This window comes from Myotis brandtii, unplaced genomic scaffold (genome assembly GCF_000412655.1).
Source record: "Myotis brandtii unplaced genomic scaffold, ASM41265v1 scaffold422, whole genome shotgun sequence".
NCBI classification, from domain to species: domain Eukaryota; kingdom Metazoa; phylum Chordata; class Mammalia; order Chiroptera; family Vespertilionidae; genus Myotis; species Myotis brandtii.
The window spans coordinates 845,188-861,727 of record NW_005366171.1 but is presented as its reverse complement, the minus strand read 5'-3'; the positions used below and the strand labels follow the sequence as shown (position 1 = coordinate 861,727).

At 38.3% G+C, this 16,540-nt stretch overlaps 2 protein-coding genes across 2 annotated transcripts; one reads left to right on the top strand and one right to left on the bottom strand.

Moving 5' to 3' along the window:
* Positions 1 to 2,409: 2,409 nt before the first annotated feature.
* Positions 2,410 to 3,348, bottom strand: LOC102255409 (olfactory receptor 1044). Its single transcript, XM_014545897.1, has one exon. The coding sequence runs from the start codon at positions 3,346 to 3,348 to the stop codon at positions 2,410 to 2,412; it is 939 nt and encodes a 312-aa protein (XP_014401383.1).
* Positions 3,349 to 12,161: 8,813 nt separating this feature from the next.
* LOC102255105 (olfactory receptor 5P3) lies at positions 12,162 to 13,106 on the top strand. Its single transcript, XM_005873994.1, has one exon. It carries the CDS (start codon positions 12,162 to 12,164, stop codon positions 13,104 to 13,106), a length of 945 nt encoding a protein of 314 aa, XP_005874056.1.
* The last annotated feature ends 3,434 nt before the right edge of the window (positions 13,107 to 16,540 follow it).

Sequence of the window (16,540 nt, the reverse complement as noted above, 5' to 3'; positions counted from 1 at the left end):
ACATAGAACAAAGTACATACATGCAACCACTGGGTGGGCATTATGGGGGAGTTCTTTTATTCTTGACATTCTTTTATTCAGTTTTCTCTAAAAAGAACTTAAGAAATGATGAAATGTACTCTTCTTACACCATAATTCATTTGTGAGAGGTATCTATTAAAATAAGTGTTTTTTTCTCTTTCTAAGCTAAACTGACATGAAAATAGTTTGAAAAAAAATTTAAGTAATGCTGTGTCTTTTTATTAAAAACAGTTTCTCATCTAAGGGCCTTGCCTGTCTTTCTAAGCTAAACTGACATGAAAATAGTTTGAAAAATATTTTAAGTAATGCTGTGTCTTTTTATTAAAAACAATTTCTCATCTAAGGGCCGGTACCTGCTCACTTTCTTTATCTCAGTAGAGTAACGAACAGTTCCTTGCCTGGCATGGTCCATCGACAACTCTAGCTACTACCATCTTCCCAATCACATACCAACTTCCCAGATGCATCTCTTTCACTGGCCAGGTTGTGTTGTTGCCCTCATATGTCTTCCTGCCTTAAATATGTTAATCTCGTTGGGGCGGGGGTGGGGGGGGGCGACCACTGGAAAGTCTTCCTGTCATAACCCTAGTTACTTTCTTCTCCCTGATATTTCCCAACCACAGGGCCATTACTGGGCACCATGCCCACCTATCCATTGGAATTAGGAATGAAAATAGAAGAGTTCAATTCGGTTCGGCCAACAGTTATTACGAGTCTGTTCTGTGTCAGGAGCTGTGGTAGGTCCTGGGGTGCAGAGTAGTAACCTGCTAAGTCTCAGGGAGCTCGGGATCTAATAATCTGTCTCACATTATCTGTCAGCATTATCCTTCCCACTTTGCTTGCTCTGTTGTTGCTCTTACCTATGCAAGCTCTCCTACCTCCTGGGCTTGCTTCATACCTTTCCTCACTCTGTATTATTTTTCGCTTTAACCAAGCCCACACCCCATCCCCAAGAGTTTAGGAATATAATTTTTGTAACTGAATTCTCCAGAAAGGTTTCTGAGCTAAATAAGAGAAGTAATAAATATTTAACTGTTTAAATTTTTCTAAATTTAGATCACAAGCAGCAGTAAAACAAAGTTCCCATCAATTATTTGAAGTTTTAATCTGGGGGAAAAGAACCCTTTAGTTTCTTGACTAATATTGAACTTATTTGTAGTTGACTAGGGATATATGTTGTTAGCCATTAAAAAAAACGAGTGAAAATAGTAATCACACTTGAAAACAGTTTTAGGGAAAAATCTAATGGTTTATGGCAATGTGTGTATCTTAAGAACTATTTTTAAAAGAAGTATTAGAATTGAGACTTAGAAAAACCATAGAGTGCTTATATTCTTACCTGAATAAAAAATTGAGAGATTTTTCTTTCACCTATCCCCACTAACAGCAAGAACATATATATATATATATAGATATATCTCCAAGAAAGTTGTCATATCAGAGCTGAGAAAAACAGAAATAAAGTACATGGAAAATGTTACAAAATGAAAGTATTTGTCTAAGTCATCCAAATTAAGGCAATAATTTCATTTCTCAGAGGCATGCACACTCTGCCTGGTTTCCCAGGAGGCTCTCAGCTCTTTCCCTTTCTAAGTTCATATATGATGCTCTTCCTCTCTCTCCCCCTCCCCCTAAAAATCACTGCAGCTGCACCTTCAGAGACTAGAAACACTAAACCCTGGCTGTTGGACTACTTTCAACATTTCTGCAAGTACCCTAAATCCTCTTTATCTCTTCTAATTACACTTTCTTTTCTAAATAAACAATAAAAGAACCCCCAAATTTAACTGATTCATAGTTTTAAAATTCTTTCCTCCCTTTTTATTGCTGTAATGCTATTTTTTCTATTGTCCATTTTAAGCAGGCAGCATTTCAACTACATTTAATAGTAAACTTTTTATGAAGCTTAACCAGCATCTATAGCAATATATTATACAGAAATACATTTCTAAGACTAAGAAATGATTTGCTACTATATTGTCTGTTTTAAGCTGGAAAATGTTTCCAACAACATAGGTATTCATGCCTGGGTTTTGTACCCAGCTTCATTAATTTATACTTTTACCTAGAAAGTTGCTTTTCCAAATCTTTTTAAATTTAGAGCTCATATTATTAACTAACTTGTAGTGAGTCACTTCATTTTCAACATATGAAGGACACAGTTATTAAGAGTCTAGCTTGTAAATCCTGATTAGTCCATGATAATTGATTGAATTAAATATTGCTATGTCAAGCAAGTGACCTGGTACTTTTAGTCATTAAAAAATACAAATTGGATTGACTGTTTGCTTCCTAATTGGATAGCAACTGGCCTGCTAAATTTCAATCAGACTGGTCATACCACATCAGTTTATCATACTTCCCCAATGCTACATTCTGCTAACTCACTCACTGTGACTCTTTGCCCTCTATCATCTTTTTCAGGGTGTCCTTTACTTCCGTGTTCCTCAGACTATAGATCAGGGGGTTGAGCATGGGAATTACAAGACTGTAAAACACAGAGACCACTTTGTTGTACTCCCATGAATTCCTTGCTTTAGGCTGCTGCAGGTACATGAAAAACAACGTTCCATAGAAGATGATGACCACAGTGAGGTGTGAGGCACAGGTAGAAAATGCTTTGCATTTGCCTTTGGAAGATTGGATTTTTATGATGGAAGAGAGGATGCAAACGTAGGAGATGAGGACAGTCAGGAGGGACCCAGTGAGGTTCACTGCTGAGAAGATCAAGAGCTGCTTTTCTTTGTTGTGGGTATCCGAGCAGGAGAGGGCAAGGAGAGGGGGGTCAGCACAGTAGAAATAATGGATGACATTGGAGTCACAGAAAGACAACTGGAAAGTCAGAACTGTCTGTATCATGGAGTTTAGGAAGCCATAGGTATAGACGCCTATCACCAACTCCTGGCAGACCCGCTGAGTCATAATGGCTGTGTAAATTAGGGGATTGCAGATAGCCATGTAGCGGTCATAGGCCATTGTGGCCAAGAGGAAGCATTCGGTAGTGGCAAAAGCACTGGAGAAGTACAGCTGGGCAAAACAGCCCAAAAAGGAGATGGTTTTTTTCTTCACCAATAAATTTTGCAGCATCTTGGGTCCAATGGAAGATGAGTAACAAAGATCAATGAATGCCAGATGGCTGAGGAAATAGTACATGGGGGTGTGGAGCCTGGAATCCATCTTGATGAGCAGGATCATGCCAAGGTTTCCCACCAGGGTGATGAGATAAATTAAGAGAAACGCCACAAAGAGCGGAAGTTGAAGCTCAGGACGGTCTGTGAATCCCATGAGGACAAATTCTGTCACTGTGGTACAATTGCCTCTGGCCATTTTGGTCTCTCTCTTGTTGGAAAAAGAAACAAATATGGCTTCAAAATGATTAAATACTTAACAAAAGCTTCTTACCTCTTTGTTCTAGTACCAGATGACAAAGATTGTGCTTCACGCTCCCAATGGTTAAAGGCTGTCATAAGCCAATGGGCTTCATTCTGCTAAGACAGACTCAGGAAGTCCGAGCTCATTCATTTTCTCTCTCTCTCTTTTTTTTAAAAAATATTTTATTGATTTTTTACAGAGAGGAGGGAGAAGGATAGAGTTAGAAACATCAATGAGAGAGAAACATCGATCAGCTGCTTCCTGCACATCCCCTCCTGGGGATGTGCCCACAACCAAGGTACATGCCCTTGACCAGAATCGAACCTGGGACCCTTCAGGCCGCAGGCTGATGCTCTATCCACTGAGCCAAACCGGTTAGGGCCATTTTCTCTTTTGATGCAGATTGATAAATTGACCTTTAAGCAAGTTGCACAAAATTATACTCCCAATATTATTGTACAAGAATACTGATTTTGTTACAATAATATTGTGACCCAGTTTTATCATATTTTAAACCTTTGCCAACTGTGACGGTGAATATTGGTAACTCATGTCCTCTTGATTTGTATGTTTTAAAAAATTTATGAGTAGGGGGTTAGCATTTTGTCAAACAATTATTTACATATATATTTCTTTTTCTATGTTTGGTCAGTTCAGTTCCTTTGCTAATTTTTTATGTAGTTGGTCTTTTAAGCACTTTATTTACCGGGCTCGTTGCTAAGAAAATCAGCCATTCGTTTGACCTATGCACTGAAAATTGTTTTGCAGTGTAACTGATGTTTGAGGAAGACAAGGCATTAAAGAACTGCAAGTATTTGGTGTGGTTAAGAACAGGCTCCCTAGGAGCAAGCCTGCCTTTGACATTGGGCAAGAATAACAAATGGGGCTTGCATATCATATGCTTAATATGCAAAAGTTAAAAATAAAGAGAACAAGTCAATAAAATATGTTCTATCCTCCCTCCTTAACAAATTTACCTTTATAATAACTTGGAAGAAAGAGTACTCAGGATTCTTAGAGTTCATGCTGGGATGAGGAGATGAAGAGAACCTGTCTCCAGCCCACATGTGGCTGCAGATAGTGGCAATGGCAGCCTGCATGTGCACACTCTGTTCAGCCCCTGCAAACAGCTACCCCTTGGCTACCCTTGAGGCCTAGGTGTGTGGACACCAGCAGTGTGGTTCTCCATTACAAAGGTGACCTGAAAAAGAGACTCTTATAGACTCTGGGAGTAAGCAAGGGGCCACTTGGGCAAGGATTTTTAGGGTCCTGTTATCTGGGTGATGATCCAAAAGGAGGGAACAGAATGGACTCTGGGCGTGCACTTGTCCCATGGGGTGTGGTGCAGTAGAAAGAGAAAGTCTGAGTTAGGAGTGGAGAAGGGGGGAGGGGTCTCGAATTTGGTTTGAAGGATAGTGGATGTTGTTAGGGTTGCCAAAGGAGGAACGCACAAAGCCAAAAGGGGTAAAGAATTATGAATTCATTAGGTCATCGGGAAACCCAGATGGGCTGAGCTCCAAAATGGTGCCAGCACCTAAAGACAGGGAGTCAGAGGTTTTTTAAGGACTCTAGGCGAGCTCTTTCTGGGTGGAGACTTCTCTGTGCAGGTCTGGATTCTGGGAAAGTCCAGAGGGAAGAGATAATGGTCTTAGCAAGTGGAATGCGTTCTAAGCAAGTGGAATGTCCATTGTGAAGTGGCCTAAAGGTCAGTTCCCAGGGGAGGGGGTATCGATTCAAATATTTGATCAGACCTAACAGATGTCTATCATACGGTCAGAGCTAGTCATACTGATTGGGAGGCATCAATAGGCAGAAGACGGTAAAAACTGTGGAAATTAATGAGATCATTCAGGGAGAGAAAAATAAGTAACAGCAAGGTTTAGTTAAAGGACATGTGGGAAAAGTGTATCTTTAAGGGCTGGGGATAGGAGCAGCAGTCTTAGGTCCCCTAGATGTTCAGATTAACTCATATCAGGAAATGGTAAGCAACCTTAAATATAGACATTTATGACACTCCTGGCTTATGACAGATGAGACCTGTTTTGCTGTAGTCTTTTCTCTCTCAATAGTAGCTCAGAACAAGGACAAACTTTGAGATCTTCAGGCACGGAAACAATCTTACTCAGTAAAATGTTTCTTGTTCTGGACTCTGAATTCATTTCCAGAATTGGTCAAGTCTTCCTACTCCAAATATTTCTTGATTTACAATGACGTTATGGCCTGATAAACCCATTGTTAATTTAAAATGTCGTCTAATACACCTAACTTACCAAACATCACAGCTAAGCCTAGCCTACCTTAAATGTGCTCAAACACTTAGTAATTGCCTTCCTCTTCTTACCAGAAGCAGGAGACACAGATGGGCATTTTGCAGACACGATGGGATACAAAAACACAAAACACAGTACTCAATAAAAAGGTTGGCAACACAGCACACTGTAGAGCGCCGGTTGTTCCCCCTGTGATCACATGCCTGACTGGGAGCTGCGGCTCGCTGTCACTGCCCAGCATCACAAGAGAACATCGTGCCACATACCACCAGAGCAAATTCAAAGTATGGCTTCTACTGAATGCATACTGCTTTCCCACCTCTGTAAAATCAAAAGATTGTAAGTCGAATCATCGTAAGTCGGGGTTGTCTGTATAACTGGTCTCACCTCAAACTATGACTGGTCTGGTTTAGTAACTGAAATGGTTTAGTAACTGGAAGAACCCAAGATTCCAGTGGGCAATCTAGCCTTACTCAACAGCTTTTGCATGATAACATTTTTACTATGGTAGCTATAATGATATGGTGGCACATTTGCCTCTAAGTTTCTAAGACACAGTTAATGCTTTCGAGTTTCTAGATTTTAAAAACTTTCTATTAGCTAAATATTTATGCATCATTTATCCCAAAGAGATGTTTTTCTGCCCTTCCTTCAAGGGAAATTAAGATTGAAGCTCTTTGATAACATCAATGTTTAGTCTATTAGTTCTTAGAATATAACTAGACCTGATGTCAGGAAAAACAAAATAATAAATCTCTAATAATAAATGTTTGACTTGCAATTTTCTACCTAAGGGAAAAAAAATGGCCCTTTTAAAAAAATGAGTCTTGTGATTATTCTCAAACTTAATGATAATTAGTGATTTGAACACTTTGCCAAGATTCTATTTTACATTCATTATTTTATTTAATATATAGCTATCATTTTCCTCATTTTCTTAACGAGGAAATGGAGACATAGAAATATTCAGTTTTTCCAAATTCACAAAGCAGGTAAAGCAAATGAACCAGGATCTGAAAACGGGCAGGCTGATTCCAGAGCCCTCAGCTGAAACTATACCCCCTCCATTTATGACTCCTCAGTGCTAATTTATTGATTTTGTTTTTCCTCTTTTTTTTTTTTCTAATTTGAACTCCTATGAGAAAAGTTTAGGCATATTAGGGTGAGTTCAATAATGCTTTTTCTTAGTTCTTTTAAGCACTTTTAACCTTAATTGTTGTTTAACTAATATAGTCAACCTTTGACATTCAGAATGTTGTTTGTGTTTTACTATTCATTGCTTGAACAATTCAGACAACTTTGTTGAATAACCTAGGAAATATTCTTAGCCCCTGGGAAGGGAGGGGCAATGAACAACTTTGAGAATCAGATGGAAGCTAAGTATCTGTTCCAAGGAAAGTTTCATTCATACAGTATTTTGCCTGCAATTTCAGAGGCTTCGTGAGTTTAGGTCCCTGCAATCCTTTCCTCAGACTAATACAATGACATAACATCCCAGCTCTTCCAAGTGAGTCTCAACCAATCCTTCCCCATTTGCTTCTCTGAGAAGCAATGTCTTTAAGCCCTGTCCTCTTCCAGAACTGAAACTCTTCTCTTGGCTGCCCTGTAGTTTTTACTATGACAACCTTAGAAGTGAATACAACTTACCGAGTACCTATCGGACAGCCAGGATTCCCAATGCCCAGGAAGCATCCACTTAGAGTATTTCCAGTCGGCTTCTTCATGTCTTGCTGGAAGGCTTGGTTTCTGTGTTCCACACCAACAAACCTGTAAGTATTTATAAAGCTAAAGTGTAATGAGTCTGTTATCTCTTGTTTTTCCAGAGCTTCCTGGGTGCCAAGGGAATAGTTTATATTGAATTTCTGTGAGAGATTTTACATTTGATTTAAACCACCCTTGGGGATTAAAATCCCTGAGTTATCCTGGGGTAACTAATGACTCAGCTTGTGATGCTTGGGTGCATGTTCTCAGGATGATTCCCAAGTCCTTCGATGCTTGGAGACATTCGTCCTGCTCTCGGCAGGGCATCTGCAGTGAGTTGCCTTGAAGTGGTGGCTGGGGTGGGGGCCCAGTTAATGTTTTATGGGGAATTAGGTGAGGTTATGCAAAGACTGTATGATTAGGGCACACCTGCTACAGACACCAGAGAGGTGTTATTGGAAAGCCTCCCGAGTCAGAGGGATAGGGCTGCCCGCTTCTCAGTTATGTTCTCCTATGAATGAATTCAAATGAATGACTCTAGATCAGGGGTGGGCAAACTTTTTGACTCGAGGGCCACAATGGGTTCTTAAACTGGACCGGAGGGCCGGAACAAAAGCATGGATGGAGTGTTTGTGTGAACTAATATAAATTCAAAGTAAACATCATTACATAAAAGGGTACGGTCTTTTTTTTTTTTTTAGTTTTATTCATTTCAAACGGGCCGGATCCAGCCCGCGGGCCGTAGTTTGCCCACGGCTGCTCTAGATAATTGTGTTGTGTTAAAGTGAATTTATTAAGAAAGTAAAGCATGCATATTTATTAAAGAAGCAAGGTAAGCAAATCTATCATCAGACATGAAGCATGGATTGGCTCTTAGCTAATCTAAAGAGCCAGTGCAGTGGGAGTTCAAGCGGTTATACACCCTTTTGTCTATTGGTTTTTAAAAAATTCTTCGGCTGAATAGCTTGGTACAGATTAACTCTCAGTGTCCCTCCTTTTACTTTGTTATAGCTTTCCCAGAATTAAAGAGAAGCATATGGGGATTTTACCTTGACAAACCCCGAAACTACTAGCTTCACTGTTTAAGCAGTGAAATAAAATTGCCCCCCCTTTTTCCTTTCTCAAAAATGGTTGACTTTTTTGTTCAGTGAGATAGGCTTTCAGCATTCCCTCTTCTCCCCACAGCCCCAGCAGTCCCAGGTTGATTTATGCTATGTATTCTCTGGTCAGAGACAAGTGTCCTTGGTTGGGGAAAATGATGGCTTTGTTATTTACAAGCTAGCTGCAAGCTCCCCAAACTGTTTGGCTGTGTTTAACTTTCTTGTCTCAGTTTCCCTACTCATCTTGCTTAATAATTTCCCTAGCTTTTCACTAACCTGTAACACACCTATGGGATATTTTTGCTTGCAAAGAAAAGATGGCCATGACTAGCATATTTATCACAACAGATAGTGTAAGAGGAAAGCAGTCTTCCTATCTCCTATTAACATTTTCCCTACTGTTATATATTTCCAATTGAATTAAAGAATAAAATCAGCCGTAACTGGTTTGGCTCAGTGAATAGAGCATCGGCCTGCAGACTGAAGGGTCCCGGGTTCGATTCCGGTCAAGGGCATGTACCTTGGTTGTGGGCACATCCCCAGTAAGGGGTGTGCAGGAGGCAGCTGATCGATGTTTCTCTCTCATTGATGTTTCTAACTCTCTATCCCTCTCCCTTCCCCTCTGTGAAAAATCAATAAAATATATTTAAAAAAGAATAAAACCATATTCAAAACCAGGTCAGCAACTAAATGTTCTAATGGTCCCATACGCCTCCTTACTTTCACTCTCCCTTCCACATTCCCTCAAGATTGAAATTGGGGCCATCAGTACCACCTGATATATCCAGGTCAGTTTTTCTATGCATCGGGTCTTTCCTCATGGCCACTAGGGAAAGAGACTAGAGCCTGGTTCTCTAGGTCATTAATTACAGTGATGTAGCACCACCCATAAAGCATTGCTGCAAAGAACACTACTCTCAACCTCAGCATTCAAAGCAAGGCAGAGCTGAGAGCATTCTCCAATTAGGAAGCACATTTTCTCTCTCTCTCAGCATTTCCCAAGTTCTGTAATTCACACCAAAGAGGAAGGCACTGGAACAGAAGTGTGGTTCAGATCTGTAGGCAGTTCTTATGGCAACTTCCTAGTCAAGTTTGCCTTTTAAGTAACTTGTAGCATGTCAATCTGTGACTTTTCATTCTGGTTAGAGAGGAGAATTTCTAGGCTCTATTTGGTATAGAGGGAAATGTAAGTTTGATATTAAAATATGGGGCACTGCTGACTTCTTCATACTAAAGTTAAAGCATCATAAGATAAAAAAAGATGAATGAGCAACAAGATCGTAAGATGTTGACTGCAGGTGTGTCCTCCTCCCACACAGACATCTAAAGAGCTCGTAGAACATTCACCTCTAGACTGAATACTCATGACCTTTTCTTTCCTGCTCTTTTAAATATAAGTTTATGTGAAAAAATGTACTTTAATGACCAACTGCATACCTATAACTATAGAATTCATTAACTAATTCATGTTTCAAAGCTATTGTGACATGCCACCCTTTATTATAATTGTTCTGGACATTTTAACTTATTCACAAGCAAATGCAGTTGACTATGAGGATCTTTTTGTTTCATATTTACTCATGCCCACTTTGAAATTTTAAATTCCTTTTTTGCCCATGCTTTATATTGTTTTTGTATTTGTCATTGCACTATTATTATTTGTTTGCATACTCCTCCACCAAGTACTTAATTTGTAAATGTACAAGCTTAAGACATATTTTGTATGTAACTTGAAAACAAAATAGAAATACACATCTTAATTATTACAGAACTTAATATAATGATATAAATTTGTTGAAAGTTAAAAGATGAAATAAGATATAGCATATAAACATTAATTAAAAGATAGCAAGAGTAGCTATATTAATGTCAAATAATGTAGTCTTCAGTGCAAAGAAAATTACTGGAGACAGAGAGAGATATAACACAATTAAAAAATTCGTGAAATGCTATTGTACTATAGTTTTGCAAGATGCTAGCATTTGGAGAAATTTAGTAAAGGGTATATGGGATTTTTGTAATTTTCTTACAACTGTACATGAATCTATACTTATCTCAAAATAAAACATCTAGTTAAAAATATAGGTGGCATCATGTAGAAATGTATAAAAAACATAGGCATTTAATTTTTTTTCCCTGAAGAATTTCTATCTGGTACATTATGTTTATTCTTGTGAGTCCCAAAATAGTTAGAAAGATTTAGCAATCCATCAAAAGTTTTCTTGCACACTCAAAAGAATGTTTAGCTGTTCTTTCTTCTCTATTTTGATGGGTTTTCAGTCAAATGTTCACAAACAAGTAATGTACTCTAGGGGCTATGTCCCAAAAGACCTCAAATCTCATAAATATAGCCTTGCTCTATAATGACAATTCTTTGGCAATTGTCCTTATTGTTGAGGTACCAACATCTGCAGGTAATAATTTCTTTTTATATTGATAAGAGAAATGCTTTTTAAAATTTTTGCATTAGAAGTTAAGGTTTGGTTATTCTAAATCATTTGTTGAGCATTCACTTATCTCTGTGAGCTGGACTTGCTGTTGTCAACTACATTATCTTATTTGACACAAGAATTCTAATATATATATAAATTTAACAAATAAAGTAATGAAGGGATGCAGATTGTCTAAGATTCCACAGAGAGTCACTGGCAAAGCTGGAATTTGACTCTAGGCCTGTATGGCTCCAAAGCTCATGGCATTTGCACAATCCTTTGCTTCCATGCCGTAACGGCATTCGTGAATGACTGAATTTGTGTCATTCACATCTATTTTCTTTAAAATTGTAAGCTTTCATTTTGTTTTGGGTCCATAGTTAGTTAATAAAGTTCCATGTCTGTTTAAGTTTGTTAAGTTAAAACAATTCGTTTTATTCCTTGCTTATATCAATAAATAAATACAATATCAAGTTTAATATGAGGTATTGAATATGAAAGCACTTTGTACCAAATTGACACTAGTGTGTCTATGTTCCTGTAATTTTTATTATATAATAACTGTAAAATAAGTGTGCAATTATAATATTTTCTTCTAATATCCACTTACAGACAGTCCTTGGGTTACGTCGGACTCAACATACGTCGTTTTGTGGTTACGTCACCATCTCCCATCTACACTAATAAAAGAAATATGCAAATCAGTGTCACTCTGCTACACCCACCAGCCAATCAGAGTGACTATGCAAATTAACCCAACAAAGATGGTGGTTAATTTGCATACACAGGCTCGGAACGAAGACTGAAGGCTCCGGCCGGAGTGAAGACTGAAGACTGAAGACTGAAGACTGATGAGGCTTGGCTTCTCTGCTGCGACCAGACCAAAGGCCTGGGTCCTGGGTACCGAAGGAAAATTGGTGCCGGCAGCCAGGGGAAGGAAGGCCTATTGCGTGAATCTTCATGCAACAGGCTTCTAGTTTATTTATATAAAAAAAAAAGTTCCGTCATTTCAACGTATGCACATATGTGCTTTATGTTTTTTATTATTTATTTACCACAACTAAAGGTCAGGAATTGTTATCTTTATTTTAATTTCTTTTTACTGTTTCACTTCATTACTGCTGTGTATGTGCTCCATGTGAGTGACATAGGTGCTTATGTAGGTGGGTTCCGACTTACAGCAAAAATCTTTACGTCGCTCTGTAGGAACAGATCTCTGATGTAACCCGAGGACTTGTTTTCAGTGGGCACCATTTCCAGTGTAGATGGGGACTGAAAACTATACAACTGTGACAGAGTTCATTATTTTGGGGTTAACAGAGGATACTACAATTTGTGTCATTTTATTTATTGTGTTTCTAGGAATCTACATTGTCACCTTAATGGGCAATGTCAGCATAATCATGATAATCAGAAGCAGCCCACAACTTTATGCCCCAATGTATCTTTTCCTCTGCCATTTGGCCTTTGTAGACATTGGTTACTCCTCATCAGTCACACCTGTTACGCTCATGGACTTCCTCAGGGAAGAAACCTCTATCTGTGTTGCTGGTTGTGTAGCCCAACTCTATTCTACAGTCACATTTGGGATAGCTGAGTGCTTTCTGCTGGCTGTCATGGCCTATGACCACTATGTGGCCATCTGCTCTCCACTGCTCTACTCCACCTACATGTCCCTCAGAATTTGTATTTTCTTAGTAGGGATTTGCGACCTAGGTGGATATGTGAATGCTTGGACATTTACTGGCTGTTTATTAAGTCTATCCTTCTGTGGACCAAATAAAATCAATCACTTTTTCTGTGACTATTCACCACTTCTGAAGCTTTCCTCTTCTCATGATTTTACTTCTGAAATAATTCCAGCCATTTCTTCCAGCCCCATCATTGTGGTCACTGTGTTTATCATTGTTCTGTCTTATGTCTATATCCTTTTCTCAATCCTGAAGATCCACTCCACCAAGCGGAGCCACCAAGCCTTCTCCACCTGCACCTCCCACCTCACAGCAGTCACTCTCTTCTATGGGACCATTGCATTCATTTATGTGATGCCCAAGTCCAGCTACTCAACTGAACAAAACAAAGTGGTGTCTGTGTTCTACATGGTGGTGATCCCGATGTTGAACCCCCTTATCTACAGTCTGAGGAACAAGGAGGTTAAAGAGGCCATGAGAAAATTGGTAGAACATATTGGTGGTACTAAAGTAGTCTGATTTAAATAATACACACTGTATAATGAAAACCTCTTTTGAAGATGAATGGATAATGTACTAAGTTTCATAGTATTCTAGACTCATAAATTTCATTGTGTTATTCTCAAGAAAATTTTCAAAGTAAAGAATAAATGTGCATTCACTAAGACCAGAGCATCCAGAAAAAAGTAATTGCTTTATCTTTACTTCACCCACCATTTGTGGCATCTACAATTATAAATATTTTCAAGTAAGTTTTATGCTCTTTGAATGCAGTCTTTGGAATTAACTGCTGGAAGCATCTGGAACTCCTTGAAAGAATCGTGTTGCCACCCAAGATCTCATCACCTGAAAGAGATGGTGTCCATGCTGTACACATAGTGTAAGGATTGAAATCAGTGATTCTGGTAGTTATAAAGCTTCTGGTGCCCTGTGACCTGAGTGTGAACAGCAGGATTCCTCCCACAGTACCTCCACCAGTGAGCCTCTTCAAGCCAACTCAGAAGATACCTGAAAGCTCTATTTAGCTACTAGTTCTTTCTTCTCAGGAATCTATTCGACAAAATACATTAAGGAGTCCCCAAAAGAAACTCTACCGGGGGCTAATTCGTATGACGTGGTTCCTTTCTAGATGAAGAAGGAAGGTTACTTTTTTAAAAAACATTAGTCTATGTCTATTGGTTATGCTAACATACATGCATATAAGTCCTTTGGTTGCTCTCTAACCACCCCTCCCCTACCATTTGTCTCTAGATCGATCATTACCATTTGCAACAACATGGATGGAACTGGAGAGCATTATGCTAAGCAAAATAAGCCAGTCGGAGAAAGATAAATATCACATGATCTCACTCATGAGGGATATAATGATCAACATAATTTGATGAACAAGAATAGGAAGGTTACTTTTTTAAAGGTTGTTTCAATCTTGTCAAATGTATGCTTCTTTTAAAAATTGTATTAAATTTATTGGGGTGACATTGGTTAATAAGATGATATAAGTGTACTATAATACATCATCTATACATTGCATTGTGTGTTCATCACCCAAAGTCAAGTCTCCTTCTGTCACCATATATTCTGGCCCCTTTTACTCTCTTCTACCTCCCCTCATCTCCCTTCCCCCTTGGTAACCACCATACTGTTATCTGTGTCGATGAGTTTTTTGTTTGTTCATTTATTGCTTTTTGTTTTATATCCCACATATGAGTAAAATCATATGGTTCTTGTTTTTTTCCCATCTGAAAAGTTCTACTGGGACGGTATCCACAAACTACCTAAAAGATGGGGGAAATGTGTAGCTAGCGATGGACATTACTTTGAATAAAGCACTTTTGATGTTTCACTTGAAATTACCGTGTTTTCTTCTATTACAAAATTGCTTGTGAACTAAGCAGGCTGCTGTTAGCTTCCCAGAAGGCCTTAGGTTTCAGAGAAAGAAAGGTGTGTCAAAATGGAGATTTTAGGGTTAGTAGTGAATGTAGGATCCTGACAATATGAGTCAGAATCACCCAGCACAAGTAAGAACTCTTCAGTATCAGGTCTTCCATCTGAAAAATGAAAATAATAAAAGTACCAACAACATAAAATTGTATTGAGGATTAAATATGTACAAAATGTTGAGTATGGTTTTTGGCAAAAAATTAGCTCCAAATGAATGTTGGTTTTGATTATTTTGTTGGTGGTTAATCCCAGCCCCTCAAAAGTGGATTGAGATAGGAGAATCTAAAATCAACAAAATGAAAATAGATAACATACTGAAAAGGAGAAGATACTTGCAAATGACATATCCAATAAGGGGTTAACATCCACAAATATAACAACTAATACAACTCACTATAAAAAAACCTCAATACAATAAAGAATGGGCAGAGAACCTGAATAGATTTCTACAAAGAAGACATAAAGATTGTCTACAGACATATAAAAAGATGCTCAACATCACTAATCATCAAGGAAATGCAAACCACAATGAGATATCACCTGTCAGAATGGCTACTATCAATGATCAACTAATAACAAGTGTTGGCAAGGATGTAAAGAAAAGGAACCCCTGTGTATTGTTGGTGGGATTGGAAATTGGTTCAGCCACTATGAAAAACAGTATGGAGGTTTCTAAATAAATTAAAAACAAAACTACCATATGACCTGGCAATTCCACTTCTGGGTATTTATCTGAAGAAAATGAAAACAATAATTGAAAAGATATATGCACCCCTATGTTCACTGCAGAATTATTTGCAATAGCCAAGATATGGAAGTAAGCTAGGTGCTATTGATAGATGAGTGGATAAAGATGTGGTTAATATATACAATGGAATATTTCTCAGCCATATAAAAGAATAAACTCTTGCCATTTGAGACAACATGGATGGATCTAAAGGGTATTATGTTAAGTGAAATGAGTCAGAGAAAGACAAATGCTATATGATTCCACTTATATGTGGAATCTAAAAAAACCCCAAACAGAAACAGACTCATAGAAACAGAGAACAGATTGGTGGCTGCTGGGGTAGGAGAAGGATGGATGTAAAAGGTGAAGGGGACTAAGAAGTACAAACTTCCAGTTATAAAAATAAGACACGTGAATGTAATGTAAAGCACAGGGAATATAGTCAATAATATACTTTGTATGGTGGCAAATGATTACTAGATTTATCATTCTGATCACATCATAAGGTAAATAAATGTTGAATAACTATGTTGTACACCTGAAACTAATATAATATTGTAGACCAACTATCTATATATATAAAAGTCTAAGTGACCGTTATGACTGAATGACTGGAACAACCAGTTGACCAGACACTATGATGTGCACTGACTACCAGGGGGCAGACACTCAATGCAGGAGCTGCCCCCTGGTGGTCAGTGCACTCCCACAGCCAACTTCCCACGGCCAGCCAACCTCCCGTGGTCCTATCCCCTGGCTGGACAACCTCCTGCCGTCCCTTCTCCTCCCACCCCCTGTGCACAAATTTGTGCACCAGGCCTCTAGTGTAAAATAATTTCCTCTTAGAATCAGAGACTGTTCTGTACCCTGTATTGATGATGCAAAAATCCATTGACATTCTGCTTCTTATTCTTTTGTAAATAATCTTTCTTTTTACTCTGGGAACTTTTTAGGATTTTCTTTTGATCTTAGAGAGAAGAGAAAAAATCAGCAAGAAAGTATAGTGGATAGGAAACATAAAGGAAAATGATCTGACCTGATTGTATGAATGGATTAAATTCCTCTATCAATTTACAGAAAAAACTCTATTTTAAAAAAAATCAAATCATGTATATCAAATGAACTAAAAAATGTCTGGAGGCTATGCTAAAAATAATAAATAAATATTTACTCAAGGGTCTTAGAGTTTACAGACTAGGAACATAACTAAGCAGAAACCAAGAAGTGTCCCAAAGAAGAAAGCAAAGCTAAAAGTTCAGCAGTAATGTTATTACACAGCAAT